Source organism: Caretta caretta, chromosome 8, assembly GCF_965140235.1.
Source record: "Caretta caretta isolate rCarCar2 chromosome 8, rCarCar1.hap1, whole genome shotgun sequence".
NCBI classification, from domain to species: domain Eukaryota; kingdom Metazoa; phylum Chordata; order Testudines; family Cheloniidae; genus Caretta; species Caretta caretta.
Window position 1 is genome coordinate 54121065 of NC_134213.1, and position 19963 is coordinate 54141027.

At 48.6% G+C, this 19963-nt stretch overlaps 1 protein-coding gene across 8 annotated transcripts in view; it reads left to right on the forward strand.

Annotated features, from left to right (window-relative positions):
• Positions 1 to 19963, forward strand: part of CACNA1E (calcium voltage-gated channel subunit alpha1 E) — a 331342-nt gene that overhangs the window by 113475 nt on the left and 197904 nt on the right. For all 8 annotated transcript variants that reach the window (XM_075131514.1, XM_075131513.1, XM_075131520.1 and 5 more), the window contains exons 4-5: positions 6969 to 7075; positions 7654 to 7793. In XM_075131514.1, the coding sequence (XP_074987615.1) occupies positions 6969 to 7075; positions 7654 to 7793 (247 nt within the window). The remainder of the gene's footprint in view (positions 1 to 6968; positions 7076 to 7653; positions 7794 to 19963) is intronic.

Consider the following 19963-nt stretch of genomic DNA (forward strand, 5'->3'; position numbering starts at 1 on the left):
AGGAAAAGGGAACAAAAGACCCAAAACAGGCCAGTGGCTCAAATATTGTTTCTCATGTAATTGCTGGAAGTTGGCTGGTGTGGCTGGGGAACAAAGCAGTGTGTGGCCTTAACAGGAGCCTTGAAGGGAAATCACAGCTGATATAAAGCCCCCTGGGAAAATTTTTGATACCTTGTTGGTCACCTCATGGCAGTTTCCATCACCCTGTTCTGGCCCCACGCTGCGAGGTAAATGTTACGACTGAGCACAGAACATCCCCAGTTTGAGGGGTGGTGGCACCATCGATTTATCTATCGCTTTTCATCTGAGAATGGAGAACCTGCCACACCACTCAGAGTGTCCTGCCTCTGGTAGTGCCTCTGTCTGATGAGACCCACCCTCCCCCAAGGCCCACCACTGTGCAATGCTGCAGGTGGCCAACGCCTTCCTGCCTGACCGCTGGGGTGCCCAGCATATGCTCTGTAGCAGGAGATTTGATTCGCCTCAATCTTATCTTTTCTAATGACAAGCGTAATTAATGCTGCCATAGCTAATATCAGTAACAGGATGTCAATAACAGGATGTGACTTCATGGCAGTGAATTCCACAGGGTGACTATGTGCTACATAAAGGAATATTTCCTTTGATTTGTTTTTAAATTACTGGCCATTAATTTCATTGAGTGACCTGGTCTGTTCCATACCTCATCTGAATCCCCAGCTCCTCTCCATACCAGGCTAAAGAAGTATTAGCTTCTGCAATTACTCGTCTTGGCGAGATCACCAGCGGTATGGATTGAAAGCCTGTCTTTGGTCACCAGAGAGGCGATACTCTTGCCCTACTTTCAGGAAGCTGCAGAAATGAAGGGACATGCCCTAAAAATTGCTCAGGTCTTAGACCAAACCCAGAGGGTCAACACTCCCTGCACTTCCAAAGCCCTCAGCCACAGAGTTATGCAAGGCTCAGTCCTAGCTTTGTATAGGCGTGCCAGCAGTACCCAACCCTATATCTCACCTCTCCCGCAAAGATAGATGTCACAATGTTCTAGCTCTCCCAGCGCCTATCCAAAACCAGCACCTGGATAGAAGAGCAGCTGGCTGAAGCTTAACCTAGGCAAGAATGAGGCGAGGATGGTAGCAAGAGGGAAATGCTTTGAAGAGCCTCCCACTTCTATAGTCTCACCCACGATCTGGGGCATCTGGCCTCAGATTAAATTGGTCTGCCACTTACAAGCCCTTTTGGACTTCTCAGTGCTACAGGATGCCCAGCTAGCTGTGGTGGCAAAGAATGCCCCCTTCCCTGTGTCTGGCCAGAAGATTGTGCCCCATGCTGTGGAACACAGACCTGGCTATGGTGATATGCTTGTTCGTGATCTCCAGGCTTGTGTAGGGTAATTTAGTGTGCCTAGGAATGAAGCCACAGGCCCTAAAAAAGCTCCAGCCAGTGTAAAGCACAACAGCCCATCTGCTTAGCACCAGAAGTCACTCTGGTGCTCAGCTCTCTACATGGGCTCATTATAGAATGGGAGTCCAGTTCAAGGTCTGTCTGGCCCACTATTCAAAACTGCCCACAGATCTCCTCTTCCTCATCACAACCACCCCCAAATCACCAGCTGTTTCAGGGAAGCAATTATACTGTTGAACAGCAGGGGGCGGTTCTGAGTGCAGGAGGCAAAACTACCCAGGAGATGGGCCTAAGCGGTGGAACTCCCTTTTGGAACATCTGCCAAGGGAACGGGCCTCTCCACTTCCAGAGCTAAATGCAGACATCACTTCTGCTTAGCTTTAAGTCACATTCATCCCATCCCTCCCTCTACACTGATCAAACTATTCTCCTACAGGCTGGGGAGAGGAAAGCAGACAGAGAGAGATTGTTACTTCAGACTTTAAATACTTGGGAGAAGTTCAGATTCGATGGTGATGGGGCACTACAAGGACCTGCGCAGAAAGAGAAATGGTGGAAATGAGTAGTTTGATCTCAATGTAATCCCTCGCCAGTGAATGTTTGTTCAGATCCCAGAGCCATCCCCACCCCTGTGACAGTCCATGCTAACTAGAGAACTGGACCAGTCCAGGGAGTGCAGGTTGGCATTGAGGTGGATTGGCAGAGGAGACAGTGCAAGGCACTGCAGATCAGGACTAAGGTACATGACTGAGGGTGTGGGTCCTGGCATAGCAGGAGGGGGGGTGGGGTCAGTGAAGTTCTGTGGCAGAGCCATGCCATGGGATGGCTGCACTGCGCATATGCTTCTATCTAACCAGTGCATGGCAGGGCCAGAGGGTGGGGCAGCTGGAGAGGAGAAGTTGACAGGGGCTCTGGTTTAAACGCACAATCCCTCCCTGTCAGGATTATTTCAGTTCTGCTTTAACTCAAGTGGCCCACACTTGGCAGAAGTCCCTGGCTGCTCCCTTCCTGCCGTGCTGCTCTCCAGCCAGCCAGCTCCAACACAAACACAGAAACCAATTTACGGGACTGCACTTCTGCTTCCCCAGGGCTCCCTATCCTGCCTCCTGGTCAGCAACCCCCTCCTGTGTTTTTCCCAGGGGAGTAGCTCAGCCCCTCTGTGAAAAGTGCTGAGCCTAACTGAACTCAACTGGGCCTAATTAGCTCTCTGAGCTAATGCTGAACCCTAATTGCTAGGCTGCTGCCTGGTGCAGTGGGTCCCCCTGAGCACATCACTGCGTTTCAGGGCACAGCACCGACAGACCTGTCCAGCCAGCCCCTCCATGTTCCCAGTCTGTCAAGAGACCTAGGATTCACCCAGTTTCTTTTACAGGGAAGATCAAGCCCAAATTTAAAAGAGGCACCTGTGGAGACCTCCTGCCAGCCGTGTAAACAGCCACTGCTATTCACTTTGCCCAGGATCTTTATTCCCATAACACAGCCAGTACAATGAATTGGTGCACTGGATCTACTGCCTCCTCTTGAACTCTGGGAGGAAAATGTCCCCCAGGAGGCAGGAGCATGGCAGTTGATTCACTCACCTGCAGGGTAAAGAGGTGTCTGTTCTCCATCAGTATCTCACTGTTCTTGAAACATGACTCTCTATCCCGAAACAGTGGTGTATCTAAGGTCCCCTCCTCCTGCCTCCCAGCTGCGAGATAGCAGGGCTAGGAAGCATCACTCGTCTCCTCGTGTTCATTGATGACAATTGTACTTTTATTACAAAGACATGTTAAAGATCAGTGGCCATTGACAAGGATTTAGTCGTCCTTTAGCTCTGAAGTGTGCTTTGTTTTGGCGCTGCTGGGCAGCAGGGCAGATGGGAGGAGGGAATTCTTTACGTGTCCGCCTTGTTTAACACAGCCGTCTTGAGATCAAAGGATCAGGGGGGCTAGGCTTCATGGTCTCTTCTAAATGTGAAGAACCCTCAATTTATTCCTCCTTCCCCCAGTTAGGAGAATGTTAATATCTAGGTGATTTGTAGTGGGGTCAATCTAAATTGAAGGGAGGATATCTAATAATCCTAATAATTAGTTGCCATGTGTATGCTGTATCGCTTCTCTTTGCCAAGGACCCTAGCTGCTTCATGATAAAACACATAAAGACTCAGGCCCTGCAGTCAGATCGATGCGCCTGGGGCCTTACAGCTGGGTGGGGTCTCTTTGAAATCATTGATCCAGATTTTTCAAAGAGACCGGTGATTTTGGTTGCCTCCATTTCGGGGTGTTCAACTTGAGATGCCTTAAAGGGCCCAAATTGTCACTCACCTCTGAGACTCAGGCTCTGCCAAAGCATCTCGAGTGGACGCCTGTACTTGGAGGCATCGCTTTTTGAAAATCTTGGGCCTCCTTGTGGGTGTCAAGGTGCACCCACACTGGTTGGGATCTAAATGCTGGGTCTTACAGAGTTCTACAGACAGCCCCTTACTCCTGGCTGAAGTCCCATTGATGGTAGATTGTCATCTTCAGAGCAGGGAGTGTCCATTTCCTTGTTTGTCCCGCACGCTGGGTCCCCTATCCTGACGGGGGACCATCATGTTATAGATATTGGATGATGATACTGATTTTGGGGGTCCACGGGGCTGGGACTCTTTGCAGATCAGCCCCTAAAGGCCAGACCCTGGGAGAGTTGCCAAAGATCAGGTTCATGAGGCTGAAACACGGTGATTAGCACCCACGTGCCAGTGCAATCGGGGTGTCAGACCACAGGCTTTTGGAAAGAGAGAGGTGCACTGGGGTGCTCTGGAAAGGCCTTACTCTTTGCTTGTGTTTGGGCTAACCAGGGGGAGGGAGGGAGCTCTGAGATCAGAGCCCAACAGCCATATCTCCTTGGATCACGGAGAGCCGGATGGAACGTACCCCAGGGAGTCAGAAGTGGCATCTAGGACCCAGGCCATTAATGGCCTGAAAAGTCAACCCCCCAACCTTTTAAAGTCGATCCCTGCCCACGCTGCCAGGTGGTGAAGGGCGCACAGCAGCAGGTAATATTAATAACAGTAATAATATTAATATTCGGTCCCTACATAGCGCATTCCAGCCCCAAAGCTCCGCCTTGCCTACCCTCCAGCAATAATGGAGAGGCCACATAATGGCAGGAGCTGACAGATCAGCCTTTTCAGTAGCCCACATTAAGTGCATATTGCACAGTCTGACCTCGGCATCACAAAGGGCCTCCTGCATAACAGTTATCAGATCAGCAGGGGAGAATTACAGCCGCAGCTGAGCTGGCAAAAACCTGTGTTGTTGTTGTTATATAATGTGCAGCTTGCAGCAGTGCCTAGAGGCCAGCCAGGTCAGGCTCCATTGTGCTACGCACAGGACAAACAAATAGGCAATGTCATTCTCTGCCCCAAAGAGCTTACAATCTCAAATCCAAGCCATAACAGGTGGGCTAGGGGAACCAGGGGGACTGATATGCCAGGGTGTATGCCATCCTCAGCCAGTCAGCAGCAAAGCTGCCAGCTGTTGTCAGAGGGCAAAGTCCTTATGCATTACAGCAGAGGTGAATTTTGAGGCGGTCAAGGCAGTAACTGTATGGGTTTTGCCTGGGAGCACGAAAGTGCTTGTGGGGGAAGAGGAGAATCAGGCAAGTGGGGCTGACAGTGCTTGCAGAGCGAAGGCGGGAGTCGACCTTGAGATCCTTGTGACCCCAGCTAATGCCAAATCTTCTGAGATCAGCCCCTGCTCTAAAGCTGTGTTCAGGATGAGATTCCCAAGAGCACTTGCCATCAGCCTCACTCTGCTCCCATTAAAATCAACAGGGAAATTCCCATTGGAGCAGAGCTGGGCTAATGCTGAGTGCTTCTGAAAATCCAACCTTTAGGTTCAGAGTATGTTGCCCTTTGAGGGACTCCCCATTGCACCCCTTAGGTCCTGGGGTATGCTGCGCTCTGAGGGACTTCCCATTCTCACCCCCCCCCCCCGCCCAGGTCCGGTGGTATGCTGCCCTCTGTGGGACTTTCCACTACTGAATGGCTGACTTGTGGAAAGTCTCCTCACGTAACCTCTTTGACCCAGCTAAGATAATTTCAGCCTTGCCGTATTTTTTGTTTCTTATTCCTTGTTAAGTGCTGACAGCATGCTCAGTGCTGGGCTGTGCGATACGCTATATAATCAAGTGAGCCCCTGGCCTGGAGAGCTGTAGTTTAGTCTCCAGCCAATTCCAAGCCATCCAATATCTCATTTCCCCACTGCAAGCACCCAGACGCCTAATAACCTTCTCAAAGGCTGGAGAGGGGCAATGGGGAAATGGGTATTGTTCAGTCCAAACCTCACTCAGAGCTCCTAGAGGTACCGTGCAGAAATGACAGAGCAGAGGAAGCTGCATTGATCCCTAGGTAACTGCAGATAGCATCCGAGCTACAAGGCTGACAGGAATTGAACCGATGTTACAAACGGGGTGGCCCAAATGGGTTCCAAACATCCCCAGGCATATCCAACTGACCAGCGGGGCAATGCAGTGCAATATGATGAGCAACACGTTAAAAGCAGCAAGGAAGGACAGATCTCCTCTGTCCATTGGAGGGAGTGTCTCATTTATGACTCTAACAAACTAGACTCAGCCCTGTGTCCTTGCCTGAAACCAGACAGAAATCAGTCAGATGCACGAGTAAGCCCAGTTTTTCTTTGCCTTGGTTCTTATCCAAAAATGGTAGAGTATGGACTGGTCTATAATTCCCAAGCCCAGCTGGGCTGAACTAGGCTTTTACAAACGCGGGTGACTGATGTTAAACTCCATGTTAGGGGCTGTATTTAATGCCAGCACAGGCACTTATTGGCTAGAGAGGTCCCAAGGAAATGACAGGTGGGGGGCTTGCCTGAGGATGGCAGATAGGACTGAGTAGGGAAGGAGTGGTGTGAGGGTGTGTGAGCCTATGTCGGATCTTTGAAGAGCTTAGCTTTCTCCAGATTCTCAGCAGAGCTTGGTGAGGGAGGGTTGGCTGGGCTGGACCTTTGTAGAGAAGATAAAGCCCTTCCCTCCCGGTAAAAGTATGGGGGAGTTTTACATTTATATTTTGCAGCCTGACCTGGTAGGCTTGCTGGGTCACATGGCTTTTCATGTGGGCTCTGAAGGGGGCTTGTGGGCAATTTTAAACCTTTGTACTTATTCATCTTTGTATGTTATTCCGGCTTCCCAGCATCCTGCATGGTCCTAGTTCAAAGCTACTATGGGTGCCCAGTCCGTTGTATTGCACACCATAGGCACTGGCTTCCTTCCATCACCAGTGCCAGCATAGTAGTTACCAGGTGGAGGAGGAGCACTGGGCACCACTGGATCCCTGGCGAGAAGCTGCTGATGAGCTTGGTACTCTTGGCTGTCTTGTCTCATTTCCAAACAGCTGAATCAGTAGGTCTCACCCTGCCAGCTAGGAGCACAGGAAAATGGAAGCTTATCTGGCTGCTGTGTGCACACCCGCGCGTGCGCGAGGAGAAATGGTGATCGCTTCCTGAGCAGTCACAAGTAGCAACAAAGGGTGAGGAAGGAAGTGGATTAGAGTCTTGTTCCATCTCTGTTATGTCATTTCTGCTCCTTAACTGTCCTCTCCACGCCCTTCGAATACATGATCTTGGCCACCATCATTGCAAACTGCATCGTCCTAGCGCTGGAGCAGCACCTCCCCGAGGATGACAAGACACCCATGTCCCGACGACTAGTAAGTGCCTTTCTCTTGTATCTTCCTTCTCTCCTGGAAGTGGCTGCAGCTTTCTCACAGGCATGGGTGTTAGCTGGTAGCAAGCCCACTGGCAACCACAGTTGCTGAGGTTTAAGTCTCTGATGCCTACAGCTTCTCAGAAAACTGGAGGTGTGATCTCCTTTCTGTCTCTCTGATGGTGGTGATTCCAGAGTGTCTTTGGGGAAGGATGGAATGTGACTGGAGCTTTCCTCTGGGCTCTTCATGCTTCTGAAAGACTTCTCCAACTCTGGGGGGTGGGCAGGGATACTTGCTATTAATGAGGTCTCAGAAAGGGTTATCAGATAGAAAGTGGGGCAGGGAGGGTGACTGGGGAACAGAGATGAGGCCTGAAGCCAGCAGTTAACTATTCAAGCGTTTTGTGGGGCCTCAGAGTGTGTTGAGAGCAGAGCAGGCAGAGTGAGGTCCAATGTCAAGTAGTGAGCATGGTGGAACAGCCAAACTCCAGCACAATGTTAAATAAAAAGGCATAAGCAGCATTCCCCTCCAGAGGTTTGCTGCAACTCCCTCTCACCAATCTCCTTCGTCCCTTCCCACAGGAGAAGACAGAGCCTTACTTCATTGGGATCTTTTGCTTTGAAGCTGGGATTAAAATAGTTGCTCTGGGATTTGTTTTCCACAAGGGCTCATACCTCCGGAACGGCTGGAACGTCATGGACTTCATCGTGGTCCTCAGCGGGTAAGTTCTCCTCGGTGCATGAAGTGGTGTGGCCAAAAGACTGGTGAGGAGGGTGCTGTGTGGTAGGATCCAACAGCAGGTCCCAAATGGTGTAAAATTAGGTGTCTAATGTCAAGATCTTGGGACAATTTCCCTATTGAATCCATTGTCAGGGATTAAAATACATCCCCAAAGGAGAGAACGTGCACAAATGTTTGCGTTGCAACCTCATTAACCAAATGCTGTGCTCCTTTGGGGCCTGACTTTCACTAGCACTACTTACTAATCCTTATTAAAGGCTGGGAGCTGCTCTTCAGTCTGCTTTAATTCTGGGCCTCGCTCCCCCAGCTTGGCAGGGGCTGGGCATGCTCCACTCGTGACATGCTTACTCTCACGGGCAAGAGAATGACCTCATTCTAACGTGCCAGATGGAGTCATGTTCAGTTCTCCTCAGTTAGAGCAGTGGTGTCACCTGGACATTGGGACTCTGTGGTGGAAAAGCAAAATAGGAAAGTGGGAGCGTGTGGGGGGTTCCTGTTCAAAATGAAGGGCAGATTGTTTTGATGAGGAGGTAGTCAGCTCTGGTACTGGAAGCAGGGGCTGTGTTAGAATTTCAGAACTGGGGCATGGAAATGTTCTTCTACCAGCCACTCCAAAAGTGCCTTCTGGGGCCCAGTCACTAGTGTGCTGGCTTCTGCTTTCTCAATAAAAATAAATAAATAAAATGAAGAAAAACAGAAATGAAAGCAGTTCCATGTGGGAATCCATTTCCACATAACGCTCCCCTCAGCAATCCATTATGCTGGGGCGGGGTGCTGACTTCATGGATGGTTGTCTACCAAGCACTTCTGGACTCCTGGGAATTGTTGGGCATGCCATATATCACTGGACTGGTGGTTATCCCTGGGTTCGTGATTCAGTCTCAGGTTTCACCTCTGGATCTGATATCGAAAGATGTTAGCGGTCTATATATAGATAATATGAAAGCAAACAAACATCATTTTCTTTTGGTAAACTTGCTAGAATGATGATAATTCGCAAAGACAAATCAAATGATCAGGACTCCTTAGCTTCCCAAGTGCAATCCCTCTTGGACAGGGACCTTTGGAAAAGTGGAGTGTATGGAAACTGGCATCCAAGATTCAAAGTGGGGAAAAAACTCATCCAGACTGCAGCTCTAGTCCTTTGTACGTGTTGTGCTGATTGAAATATTGCCAGTCCATGCAAAGAAGCCAATTTAGTATATAGAAGCAGGTGGCTCCTGTCATCTGTGGATCTCAATGCACATTATTAATAATAATTAATGAAGTGCTTAATTAATAAAGCCTGGCATATCCCCTGTTTTATTACATCCCCCCATGTTGCAGAGAAGGTAACTGAATCACTGAGGTGCAGTGAGTTGCCCAAGGTTTATTGCCTAATCAGAGACCGAGCTGGGGTAGAGTCCAGGACACCTGAATCCCAGAGCTCAGTTACGTTGTCATGCCTGCTGGGGAGGTTTATGCTTGGGTACAAGGTCCAAAGAGGAAAGAGCTGGAGTGTTGTTGAAGGTGGCAGTTCCCCACCTCATGGGCAGGCTGTGGAAATGGGATAAAACAAGGCTAAGGGTGGCACTGGCCATCTTGTTCAAATGTCTGCTGCCTAGGTATAGCTCATGGCTGCAACTGCCCGTCCACATCTCCTGGAAACGAACGCTGATGGGCTGGTATTCCGTGTTGCATTTAGAGAGACTCCATGTTGGGACAGTCCATGCAGGAGCACCTGTTTGATTGCAGTGAGTTCCGTCACTTGTCTGGCTGCTAAAGCCAATGAGGCAGGTCCAGGGAGTGCATGAATGTGTGTGTCTCCAGGAGTACGCCGTCAGGGGCAGTATCAACCATTCACTGTTCAGTGTCCACTAGGCAGGATGCATTACTTGGGGCATTGTTGGTTCCCTGCTTTGATGGGAGGGAGATGAAGGGGGTCTTGCCAGAAGTACAGTGACGGGCGATTCTGATTGGTTGCTGGCATGTTTGACAGATGGTCTGCTATTTAGAAATGTCTGTTTGGTAGAAGAACTGGGGTGAAGGAGCAAGGGACTGTGGCCATGGATTCTGCCTGCCCAGTGCCAGTAGTGGTCACAGGACCTGGAGGGATTTGATGGGAAGCGCATACATCTCTGCTTTCTGCTGATGGTTTTCTGTTTGTCAGAGGACGTGCCTCACTCTTCAGAGAGTAACAAGCAGGAGATAGACTATTTCCTGGTGGATTTGCAACATCTTTTCTGGTGTGCCATAGGTTCAAACTGTAAAGTGTGCTGGGTCACGCTGGATGGGATGCGACTCACAATGGCCCTACAATGCACAGGTATGAGGGGTGGTCCTGTGCCCTGGGGATTGGGTGTGCGTGGAATTGCAGCTGGAGATGATCTCATGGGCTTGTCTTTGGTGTCCCTTTCTTAATGGCTTGGCCATTTGCCAGTTGGAGAGCAGCCCCTCAGGCTCTGCTGCCCATCCCCTTCTTGTGCTGTCGCCCGGTGCTCACCCACTAGCACATTCGGGCCATTTCCCTCTGGAGCTTGCTCCGAGTCTGCTCTCGCTAGTACCCATGCTAAGGAAGCTATTTCAGCCCTGAAGGGTTGCTATGAACCAATGAAATCCCATTGGCAGGCAGTGCCATGTCTGACCCTTCTCCAGGGCTACCTTAAGCAGCTAGCTCACTTCTGGGCTGTACGTACAACAAATACTCACACTCCGAAGGGCTGTGATTTAGGAGGAGCAGCTGGGTGTGTGCGTGTGGGGTATTCCTCCTCGCTTACTCCTTAGCAATGTTGAACACAAGGAGAAAACCCTCTCCCACTGCTCTGAGCCATCGCTTCCCCCAGGCACCCTCCTACTATCCCTCCTTGTCAGGCTGGTGAGGGCATGGCTGGCTGTGCTGCTCCTTATTGCAGCCGGGTCAACTACTGGTTTCTCTTCCCCACGACCCAGCAGTGCTTGGCTTGCAGAGGCAGCAGGGTCAGTGAAATTGATCTTATCTCGGTATCCTCTTGGGAGCTTTCCAAGCTGGCTCCTGGGCCAGATGAATGATTGTAGGGAGGGGAGCAGCGGCCTCTGCTGAGACAGATCAGTGTCTTTCCAGCATCATTTTGCATCCCCCTTCTCTTTCCACAGTGATGGCCTTGGCTGTGACTCGCTGTCCGGGGACTGGTGCATACATAAATTGTAGACTTGCACTGTGGCAGACCCAGAGCAGCAAGGAGATAGTCAGCTGTGCCGAGTCTGTGGACGCCTCAGGGCGGCAGATGTCCCAGAGAAGTACCATTCCCCTCTCCCCCTGCCCTCCCTGGGGTGGAGTGGGCAAGCCCGTCTCTTCTTTCCAGGATGGAGGTTTCCTGGTTTATAGCCCCTGAGAAGCAGGCTTCCAGATGAGCCCCTGTGACTGGGCTGGTTCATGTCACCTGGAGGGTGGATGAGGGGGAGGTTGCAGGGATATTCCCCCCAGTCTCCTGGAGAAAATGGAAGACAACCTCACCCCCTATTTACACTGACAGAAACATGGAAGGGAAGCTCCCCAGTGGGCTTCGGATGGGGCAGGCAGCCTTCCAGATGGAGGGGAATAAGCAGTAGGCTCTGACTTGAATCTGTCTGTCAAAAAGCTGGGCATGCCCTGGGATGTGGAAGGGGGGCTGCATGGGCGGGAGCTGTGTAGACAGCCCTCACCAGACCAGGGCCCTTCAGTGGAGAGGCAAAGGGGGTTTCTGGCACAGGCCTCCTCTCAGTGTGGGGACATGGGGAAACACTGGCTTGAAGGGGAAGGTTACCAGTCACCTTTCCCCTCTCTCCCTGCTGACCATGACTGACAGGCGGCTGAGTCAGCACTCTGAACACGTTCCCAATTTCTTTTCGAGCTTCTCCGTGCTCTGGGCCTGGTGCTCTGGTGCCAGGGAATCAATCATCCAGGAAGGGCTGTTAGCTCCATACAACCCCGACATGCTGACAAATGTCAGGGACCCAGTTACCAAGCGCATAGGCCTCAACAGCAAGTGTCCTTGGTGTTTATTGAGAAAGCGCTCCTTTTTCTGGGGGTGGTTCCGAGGGCAGCACCTCCTCCTGCCTCCCTCACATGAGACCTTGCTCTTGCCAGCTGTTGCATGGTTTTTACCCTGCCAGCGATGCACCTCTCCCAGCCCCATTCTTCTATGGATCACTACCTGTTATAAGAATATTTGATGTTTGATGTATAAAGGATCTTCTAAGGAGGCCACTGCAATACTTGAGCCCATCTCTCCCACCCATCCAAGACCTGGTTCTGAGTTCGGACTAAGATCCATGCTGTCACATCTGAGAAGTAAAAGCTTGTGTAACTAGGAGATGAGGTAGGCTGAGGTTTGAGTGCTGTGGCATACTCAGGACACTACCATTGGTGTAGTGTTTGCCTTCACACCGTGTTACCTGAGGGGATTTTGTGAACCCCTGCTGCTCTGGGCACTGGGTTGGAAGATGTGGGTAAGATGCAGAACAAGTTTTGTTGTTCTGTGTAATGGATTTGTCGATTGATCATGAAATTGCCAAGTGTATTTGCTGTTCTAAATTATTAGAGGATTTCTTCAGCAAATAATTCTTGGGCTGTCAATCATTCATGAATAGCTTGTGGTGAATATTTGCGCTGTGAAGTTCATGCTGAGTTGGTTAGTTACATAAGTCAGGTAATATTGTTTCTGCCCCCTGCCTAGGTGACTTACGTAACTAATCAGCTGAGTTCAAATGCAGGATTTTGCAATCAAATATGCAGATTGAAATTTGCTTTCAACAAGTGTTTCAGTATTTGAGCTTATAAGTCTCTGTTCAGGAGGATAATGGGGTATACAGGCTATTCAAAGTTTATCAAGTGAAGCTCCCGGATACCAAAAAATTCCTGGGGGAAGGAGGACACTGTCATTGAAGTGGAAGATATGGTCCTTGGGAACTGCTCTGGAGTTTAGAAAGAAGCCCATCCTGTTGATCTCTGAGGAGCTAAACAGTTCAGGAGTCTGGATCAATGTTAACCAATCAGAATGCGTACATAATTGACTGCATCTTGACTAGATAGTGATCCTTTTTTGACAAGCCAATCAGCACACACAGATATCTGGTTCTTGACTGGCTCATCAGGAGTTAAGACAGTGTTCTTTTTCACAGACCTGTAGCTCATTTCCCCCCTTTACAAAGAGTCTAATAGGAAAAGCTGTTATGCTTTTGAAATCTGTGGCCCTAATGTAGGGCTGTTGAGATCTTTATGATGGAAACATTTGGATGGTATGGAACAATACATATATTGGATTAATGTTTCCATGAACAAGCTGCGAATCTGTCCTGTTATTGTGTTGACATTGACTTTGCCTCAATCAATATTTATTTCTTAGATCAATAAATCTGGATATTCATCCCAACGGAAACCAATAATCAGAATTGACTAATGTTCTAGCTTCTACTTGGTAGCTAACATCACATGATCTGGAGTGGCTCATGACCAAGAGTGCCAACTTTAGAGCATGAAGAAGAGCTCTGTGTGGCTCGAAAGCTTGTCCCTCTCAGCATAGATGCCGATTTTTCATTGTGCCGGGGGGGTACTCAACTCCTGGCTCTGCCCCAGGCCCTGCCCCCACTCCACCCCTTCCCTCATTGCCCCACCCCGCTTCACCTCCTCCCACCCCTGCTTCTCCTTGCCCTGCCTCTTCCCATCTCATTCCTCCCCCTCCCTCAGCACACTGCATTCTCGCTCCTGCCCCCAGTCCCCTGCATGCTGCAAAACAACTGTTTGCGGGTGGGAGACATGGAGAGCAAGGGGAAGGTGTTGATCTAGGAGGAGGGGGAGGTGCTGATAGGGGGGCTGCAGGTGGGTGCTGAGCACCCACCATTTTTTCCCCTGGGTGCTCAGAGCACCCATGGAGTCAGCGCCTATGCCTCTCACCAACAAAAGCTGGTCCAATAAAAGATATCACCTCCCCAAATCTTGCCTCTCTAACCTCAGGGCAGGCTCTTAAAAAGAAAGGCAGACACCTCAAACTGGTGGCATCTCCATAATTAGATTTCACAAACCTAGTAACAAATGGTAGGTTTCAGAGTAACAGCCGTGTTAGTCTGTATTCGCAAAAAGAAAAGGAGTACTTGTGGCACCTTAGAGACTAACCAATTTATTTGAGCATAAGCTTTCGTGAGCTACAGCTCACTTCATCGGATGCATACTGTGGAAAGTGTAGAAGATCTTATTATATACACACAAAGCATGAAAAAATACCTTCTCCCACCCCACTCTCCTGCTGGTAATAGCTTATCTAAAGTGATCACTCTCCTTACAATGTGTATGATAATCAAGATGGGCCATTTCCAACACAAATCCAGGTTTTCTCACCCCCCACCCCCCCACCCCACACACAAACTCACTCTCCTGCTGGTAATAGCTTATCCAAAGTGACCACTCTCCTTACATTGTGTATGATAATCAAGGTGGGCCATTTCCAGCACAAATCCAGGGTTTAACAAGAACGTCTGGGGGGGGGGGGTCGGAAAAAACAAGGGGAAATAGGCTACCTTGCATAATGACTAAGCCACTCCCAGTCTCTATTCAAGCCTAAGTTAATTGTATCCAATTTGCAAATGAATTCCAATTCAGCAGTTTCTCCCTGGAGTCTGGATTTGAAGTTTTTTTGTTGTAAAATAGCGACTTTCATGTCTGTAATCGCGTGACCAGAGAGATTGAAGTGTTCTCCGACTGGTTTATGAATGTTATAATTCTTGACATCTGATTTGTGTCCATTTACTCTTTTATGTAGAGACTGTCCAGTTTGACCAATGTACATGGTAACAAATGTGAACTCCCAAAGTACTACAATCGTCTTGTAATGCAGTCACAGACAGTCCCTTTAGACACTCCATCTTGCCACCCAGGCGAGCTAGACTATCTGATAAATGAACTGAAGAAGAGCTCTGTGTATCTCAAAAGCTTATCTCTCTCAGCAGCAGAAGTTGGTCCAATAAATGTTATTACTTGACCCATCTTGTATCTGTGATAAATGGTCATTTACACCGAAGATCACAAAATATTTAGGTTGTTCCTAGTCTCAAGAGACAAGTCATTTTCCAGAGGTCAATTTGTACCTTAGATCTCACACCAGAGACAACACTTGTAGCTAATCCTGTAATAAATAACTAAAGATGTATTAACTAGGAAAAAGAAATGAGAGTTATTTACAGGTTAAAGCAAGTGAGCATATATATGCAAACGAGTGTCCGTCTGTGACAAGTGACAGAGTTTTAGTGACAGAGTTTTAGTAATCTGTCAATTCAAAATGTCTTTCAGGGCTAACCCATGCTAAGCAGTATGGTGATCTCTTTGCTTATGTTTAGGAATCTTTGCCCCGCAGGGTCCAGACAGCATGAAGGAGATTCAGTTTCTTCTTGTGAGAAATTTTTATCCCCTTCACTCCAGAGTCCAAACTGATGGGATGAGTTCATGCATAGGTCTCTCTTTCCTGGAGGGAGTTGGGAATACAATCAACAGGGCCTCTCTTTTTGATGCTACACAATACCTCATTTGCCTTCAAAAGGCCATCTTGTAGGCAGGATTAGCCCTTTAATTAATGCTTCTTTTCCTGTTTGCTGAGTTACACAATTACAGAGGTTTACAATGCAAACTTTACACCAAGGGCTATAGAGGTTATAAGTGAGATCAATACATGCAGCATCCTACAAACATTTTATAAAGTTCAAACATGGTAAACACATTCTTATCAATGTAACATCTAATAATCTATTTGGATAATGACAGGTTTCAGAGTAACAGCCGTGTTAGTCTGTATTTGCCAAAAAAAAAAAAAATTATTTGGATAATGCTAACACACAGGTGACTCAGAGTGCTTTCCAGCTATCCATTTGTAAGTGTTCAGTGAGGCCTGGGATCTTGGCATGAGCTGGCAGCTGGTCTGACAGTGACACAGCTAACACTACAGTTAAGTATATCATCTTTTTCTGTTTCTAACCTGTATTTCCATATAATCATAATTTTCTGAAAAAATGCTTTTTTTCCATGCTTGCTTTTCATCTGAAAGGATGGGGTTTTTTAAATGAGAGCCAAAGTCTGTTCTTCATTTGGAGGTATGAGTGTTTGTGTGGAAAATGTGTTTTTCCCTGTTGGTATATATATATATTTTCATTTTTCCCTACACACAACTAAAAATTGGCCAGCCTTTGAAATTTGAATTGTCAGCTCTCGTTGAGTAGTATGTCCATGATCAAATATGGACAAATATTGGCTGGAAATTAGCATAATTATCAACATTAGAAAACTGCCTATTGAGCATATGTAGGATCTTAGCACTCATCATTTATGTAAACAGGGACACTACTACTGACACCAATTACCATCTTTACTGCTAGTCTCAGCAGAGACACTAAGGACTGAATGGGTCTGGAGAATCAACTCCCTTCTGCCCCCTAATGGTGGCTATCCACCTGACAAGACAGTGGGAGAAGCTTACACTGCCAACGTCCAACCATGCAGTACCTGCTCCATAGACTTAGAGAGGACTTTTGTCCCTAGAGCTGTCAGTCAAGGACCTTTCACCTGAATTAAATTCACATGAAATAATTTTAGAAAGCAGGGAAGGAGAAAAAAAGGGGTTAACTCCTTGCAAACAGTTAGATGGGCGTGCTCTGCACACTGTGATTCTTTAGTATTATAGAATTTGTATTGGATTTCCCATAGCAATTACAGTAATAATACAATGACAAGACACAGCAGAGAGAGAGACAGAGTTGGGAGAACTTTTTTAATATTCAAAAAGACAGTCTTTGCAAACTTGTAGGGAGACCCAGCTTTTATTAATTGCAGATGCTATTGGCCGGGCTTCTGTAGTGTGGTCCTGCTGATCCATCAAGCCTCACTGATACCTGCCAGATCCAATTCTTCAACATTTTTACACCTGTCGAATGCAGAGAATAGACTTGCCTGGAGAAGGGCTTAGAGGGAGTGAGGATCGATGTAAACCAGCTAGATTTTGCTGGTCCTCTGCTCCCACAGCCTTAGTTCTGTGTGAGTGGTGATGATGCGGGAAGCAGCAGATGAATTATTGACTGTGTAAAACCAGGATAAATAAATTGGGGTCAATAAAATAAGTACTAGCTTCAGGCCTTTTAAGAAGAGTTTAATAATGGCTGCTGTACCTGAATGCCTCTTGGAAGCCCTGGGGGCTTTGTGGTTTTCATTAAGGTACTTCATGTGGTGGAACGTGGCCAGGGCGAATGAATGAATGAATGAACGAACAAACACTGGCATTTCGCAGTGCCAAGGGGTAGTGCCATGCGAAGTGCCGTGCCACTAACCACCTCACAACTGGCCTGACAGAACCAGCCTGCACTGGAGGGAAAGATGAGTAGCCTCCGAGGTATAGACCTTCCATTGCGGAGTGCCGAGGGGAATTCTGGGTGAGAGTCCCCCCAGTGGGGGGTAAGCAGCGTTTGCTGGTGCATCCTATCCCAGCTGTGCTGTTCACTGGGAAATCCTCTTTGCAGTTACAGCCCATGCTGTGCCATGGCTGGGCTGAGGTGCAGGGGACAGTTGTTAAACTGTCTTATGAGGAGAGGCTGAGGGAACTGGGGATGTTTAGTCTTCAGACGAGAAGAATGAGGGGGGATTTGATAGCTGCTTTCAGCTACCTGAAAGGGGGTTCCAAAGGGGATGGCTCTAGACTGTTCTCAGTGGTAGCAGATGACAGAACAAGGAGTAATGGTCTCAAGTTGCAGTGGGGGAGATTTAGGTTGGATATTAGGAAAAACTTTTTCACTATGAGGGTGGTGAAACACTGGAATGCGTTACCTAGGGAGGTGGTGGAATCTCCTTCCCTAGAAGTTTTTATGGTCAGGCTTGACAAAGCCCTGGCTGGGATGATTTAGTCGGGGATCAGTCCTGCTTTGAGCAGGGTGTTGGACTAGATGATCTCCTGAGGTCCCTTCCAAATCTGATATTCTATGATTCTATGATTCTAAACAGCTGTGTTTCTATTGTTGTAAACCTCTAGAAAAGACTGAGAGGCAGAGGGGCAGCTCTGGAGCATTTGTTTCCCATAGCTGGTGACACGTTTCCTATGTGATGGTCATGAGCCCGATCCTTACTCTCCTTCTGGGAATCCCCTAGAAGGGTTGGCACAAGGCGCGGAAGAAAGCTCTTAGGTTCCCACCCCAGAATTTCCTCCATATTTTTATTTATTGAAGGGGCAGGCTTAGGGGAAGGGCTTTTCCCTTGTCCCCCTCCATACTAGCAGAGTACCAGGCAGCTCAGCACCCACATTTTGCAGATCCTTTGAGATGTGCTGGCGTCTCCAAGGATCTTCTTGAGAGGCAGTATCTTGTGCGCAGAGGGCTGGCCTGAATCTCTGCCTGCTGCTACCCTTCCCACAAGCCTACAGCTGCGCGGTTCCAATGGAATCCTGCCCAGGAGGCTGCTCCTGGCACCCCCATGAGGTGTGAAGCAGCTCTGCACAAGAGAGTTTGCCTTCTGGGGCTGATTCCCCTTCAGGCTTGAGGGAGGGTGGTGTGTGTCCTCCAAGTCCATGGACAAGAGGAGATGGTGCCACGGAGGTGGCTGTGCCGAGCCTGTGAGGTCATTCCCTCCCATGGGTGTATTTTGTGCATGGGTATATGCATGCATGTGTTCTCTCGCTCTCACCCACACAAACACACATACAGAGAATTGCTAGCGAGTTATTTCCCAAGAGCAAACATCTCCATTTCAACAGGTGAAAGAGAACATTGTTACCCAGCTGTCTGTCCACCTATAGCTCCTGCTCCAGTCAGTGCTCTGACCCTGCTCATCAAGGAAATCTCTGTCCTTTTACCCTGGGGAAGAATATCATCTGTTTCTCCTAAATGGAGCTCCTTGCTTCCTGTGCAGCTGCGCTCTACTCCTCCTCTATCTAGCATCTAGTATCCCATGACATTAGCAGTTCACACATATCAACTAATCCCCAAAACTCCTGGGAGGCCACTATCATACTCTCCACTGTACAGACAGAGAAGCTGTCTTGTCAAAGTCAACGTAGCACGTGGTTGGCAGAGCTGGGATTAGAACCCCAGAGTTCCTGGCTCCAAGTCCTGGACAATCTATTAGACAACGCTGTCTCTCAGATGTTCCCCACTTAAGGGGGCTTGATTTGTGTGCTCTTCCCATCTGTCTCAGGCTGACAAATGCTACCTGCAGGTCTTTAACTGAACACCCAAGCACGGCATAAGGTACATTCTCTCTGGACCTAATCCAAAACCTATTGAAACCAAGTCTTTCCACTGACTCCCATGGGCTTTGGATCAAGCCCTGAATGCAGGCACTGTATTGAAGGCACTGCTCCTTGTTTCCTTCCCCCTCTCTCCTGAGTACCCTGTTCCTCCTCACAATAAGGGAGCCATCAGAGAGCCTTGTATCTATCCATCTGTATTCAGCCTGTGCTGCTGCGGAGAGATGAACCCATTAAAGTTTGATGCACTGTCAGGAGCTGCCCAGAGGGGAAGGGGGTGGCTGGCGGAGGAGGAGCAGGGAATCTTTCCCCTTCTGTGGAAGGGGGGAGCTGATGTCCCTGTTTCTGGGTGTGTGTGTGTGCATGTGCAGCCTGGCATGCTGTGTGTGTGTCATCCCATGTGAAAGCACCTCTGTATCTTTACCCAGCTGCTGGTATCTCCCTGTTTTTGTATCCAGTGGAGAGCTGTGAGCACAAACAGCGCAGTAATTGTGTCCCTTTAGCTGCATTTTCTCTTTATTACCAATTTGGCTTAAAAGGCTTTAAAAGCCTTTTCTCTCTTTGGGAGAGAAAGTATTTCATTTGTATGAATTGCTCTAGAATAGATTCCCTCCTTTCCCAGCTCGGAGAGTTGCCGACCTCCCTTTGGCCCAGGCAGCGATTTCGGGATCCCCCCCAGTGTGTTTGCTGGTATTCCCAGGTCTGTGCTGCTGTAACAGCAGCTGCATGCACTGGGGATGATGGCTCAGAGACCCACTAGACCAGTGCTGTTATGGCAGGTGTCTCACGGTTGTGGATCTCTCTTCCACCAGAACTGAGAATGATCCCAGACCTTCCTAGCTAGCAATGGGTCCAGTCACACCTGCCAACAGCTAAATGGATCATGATTTCAATTCCGTTCGCTTCTTAGGTGAGGGCGTCCCTGAGGATGTGCAGTGGGTCTGTG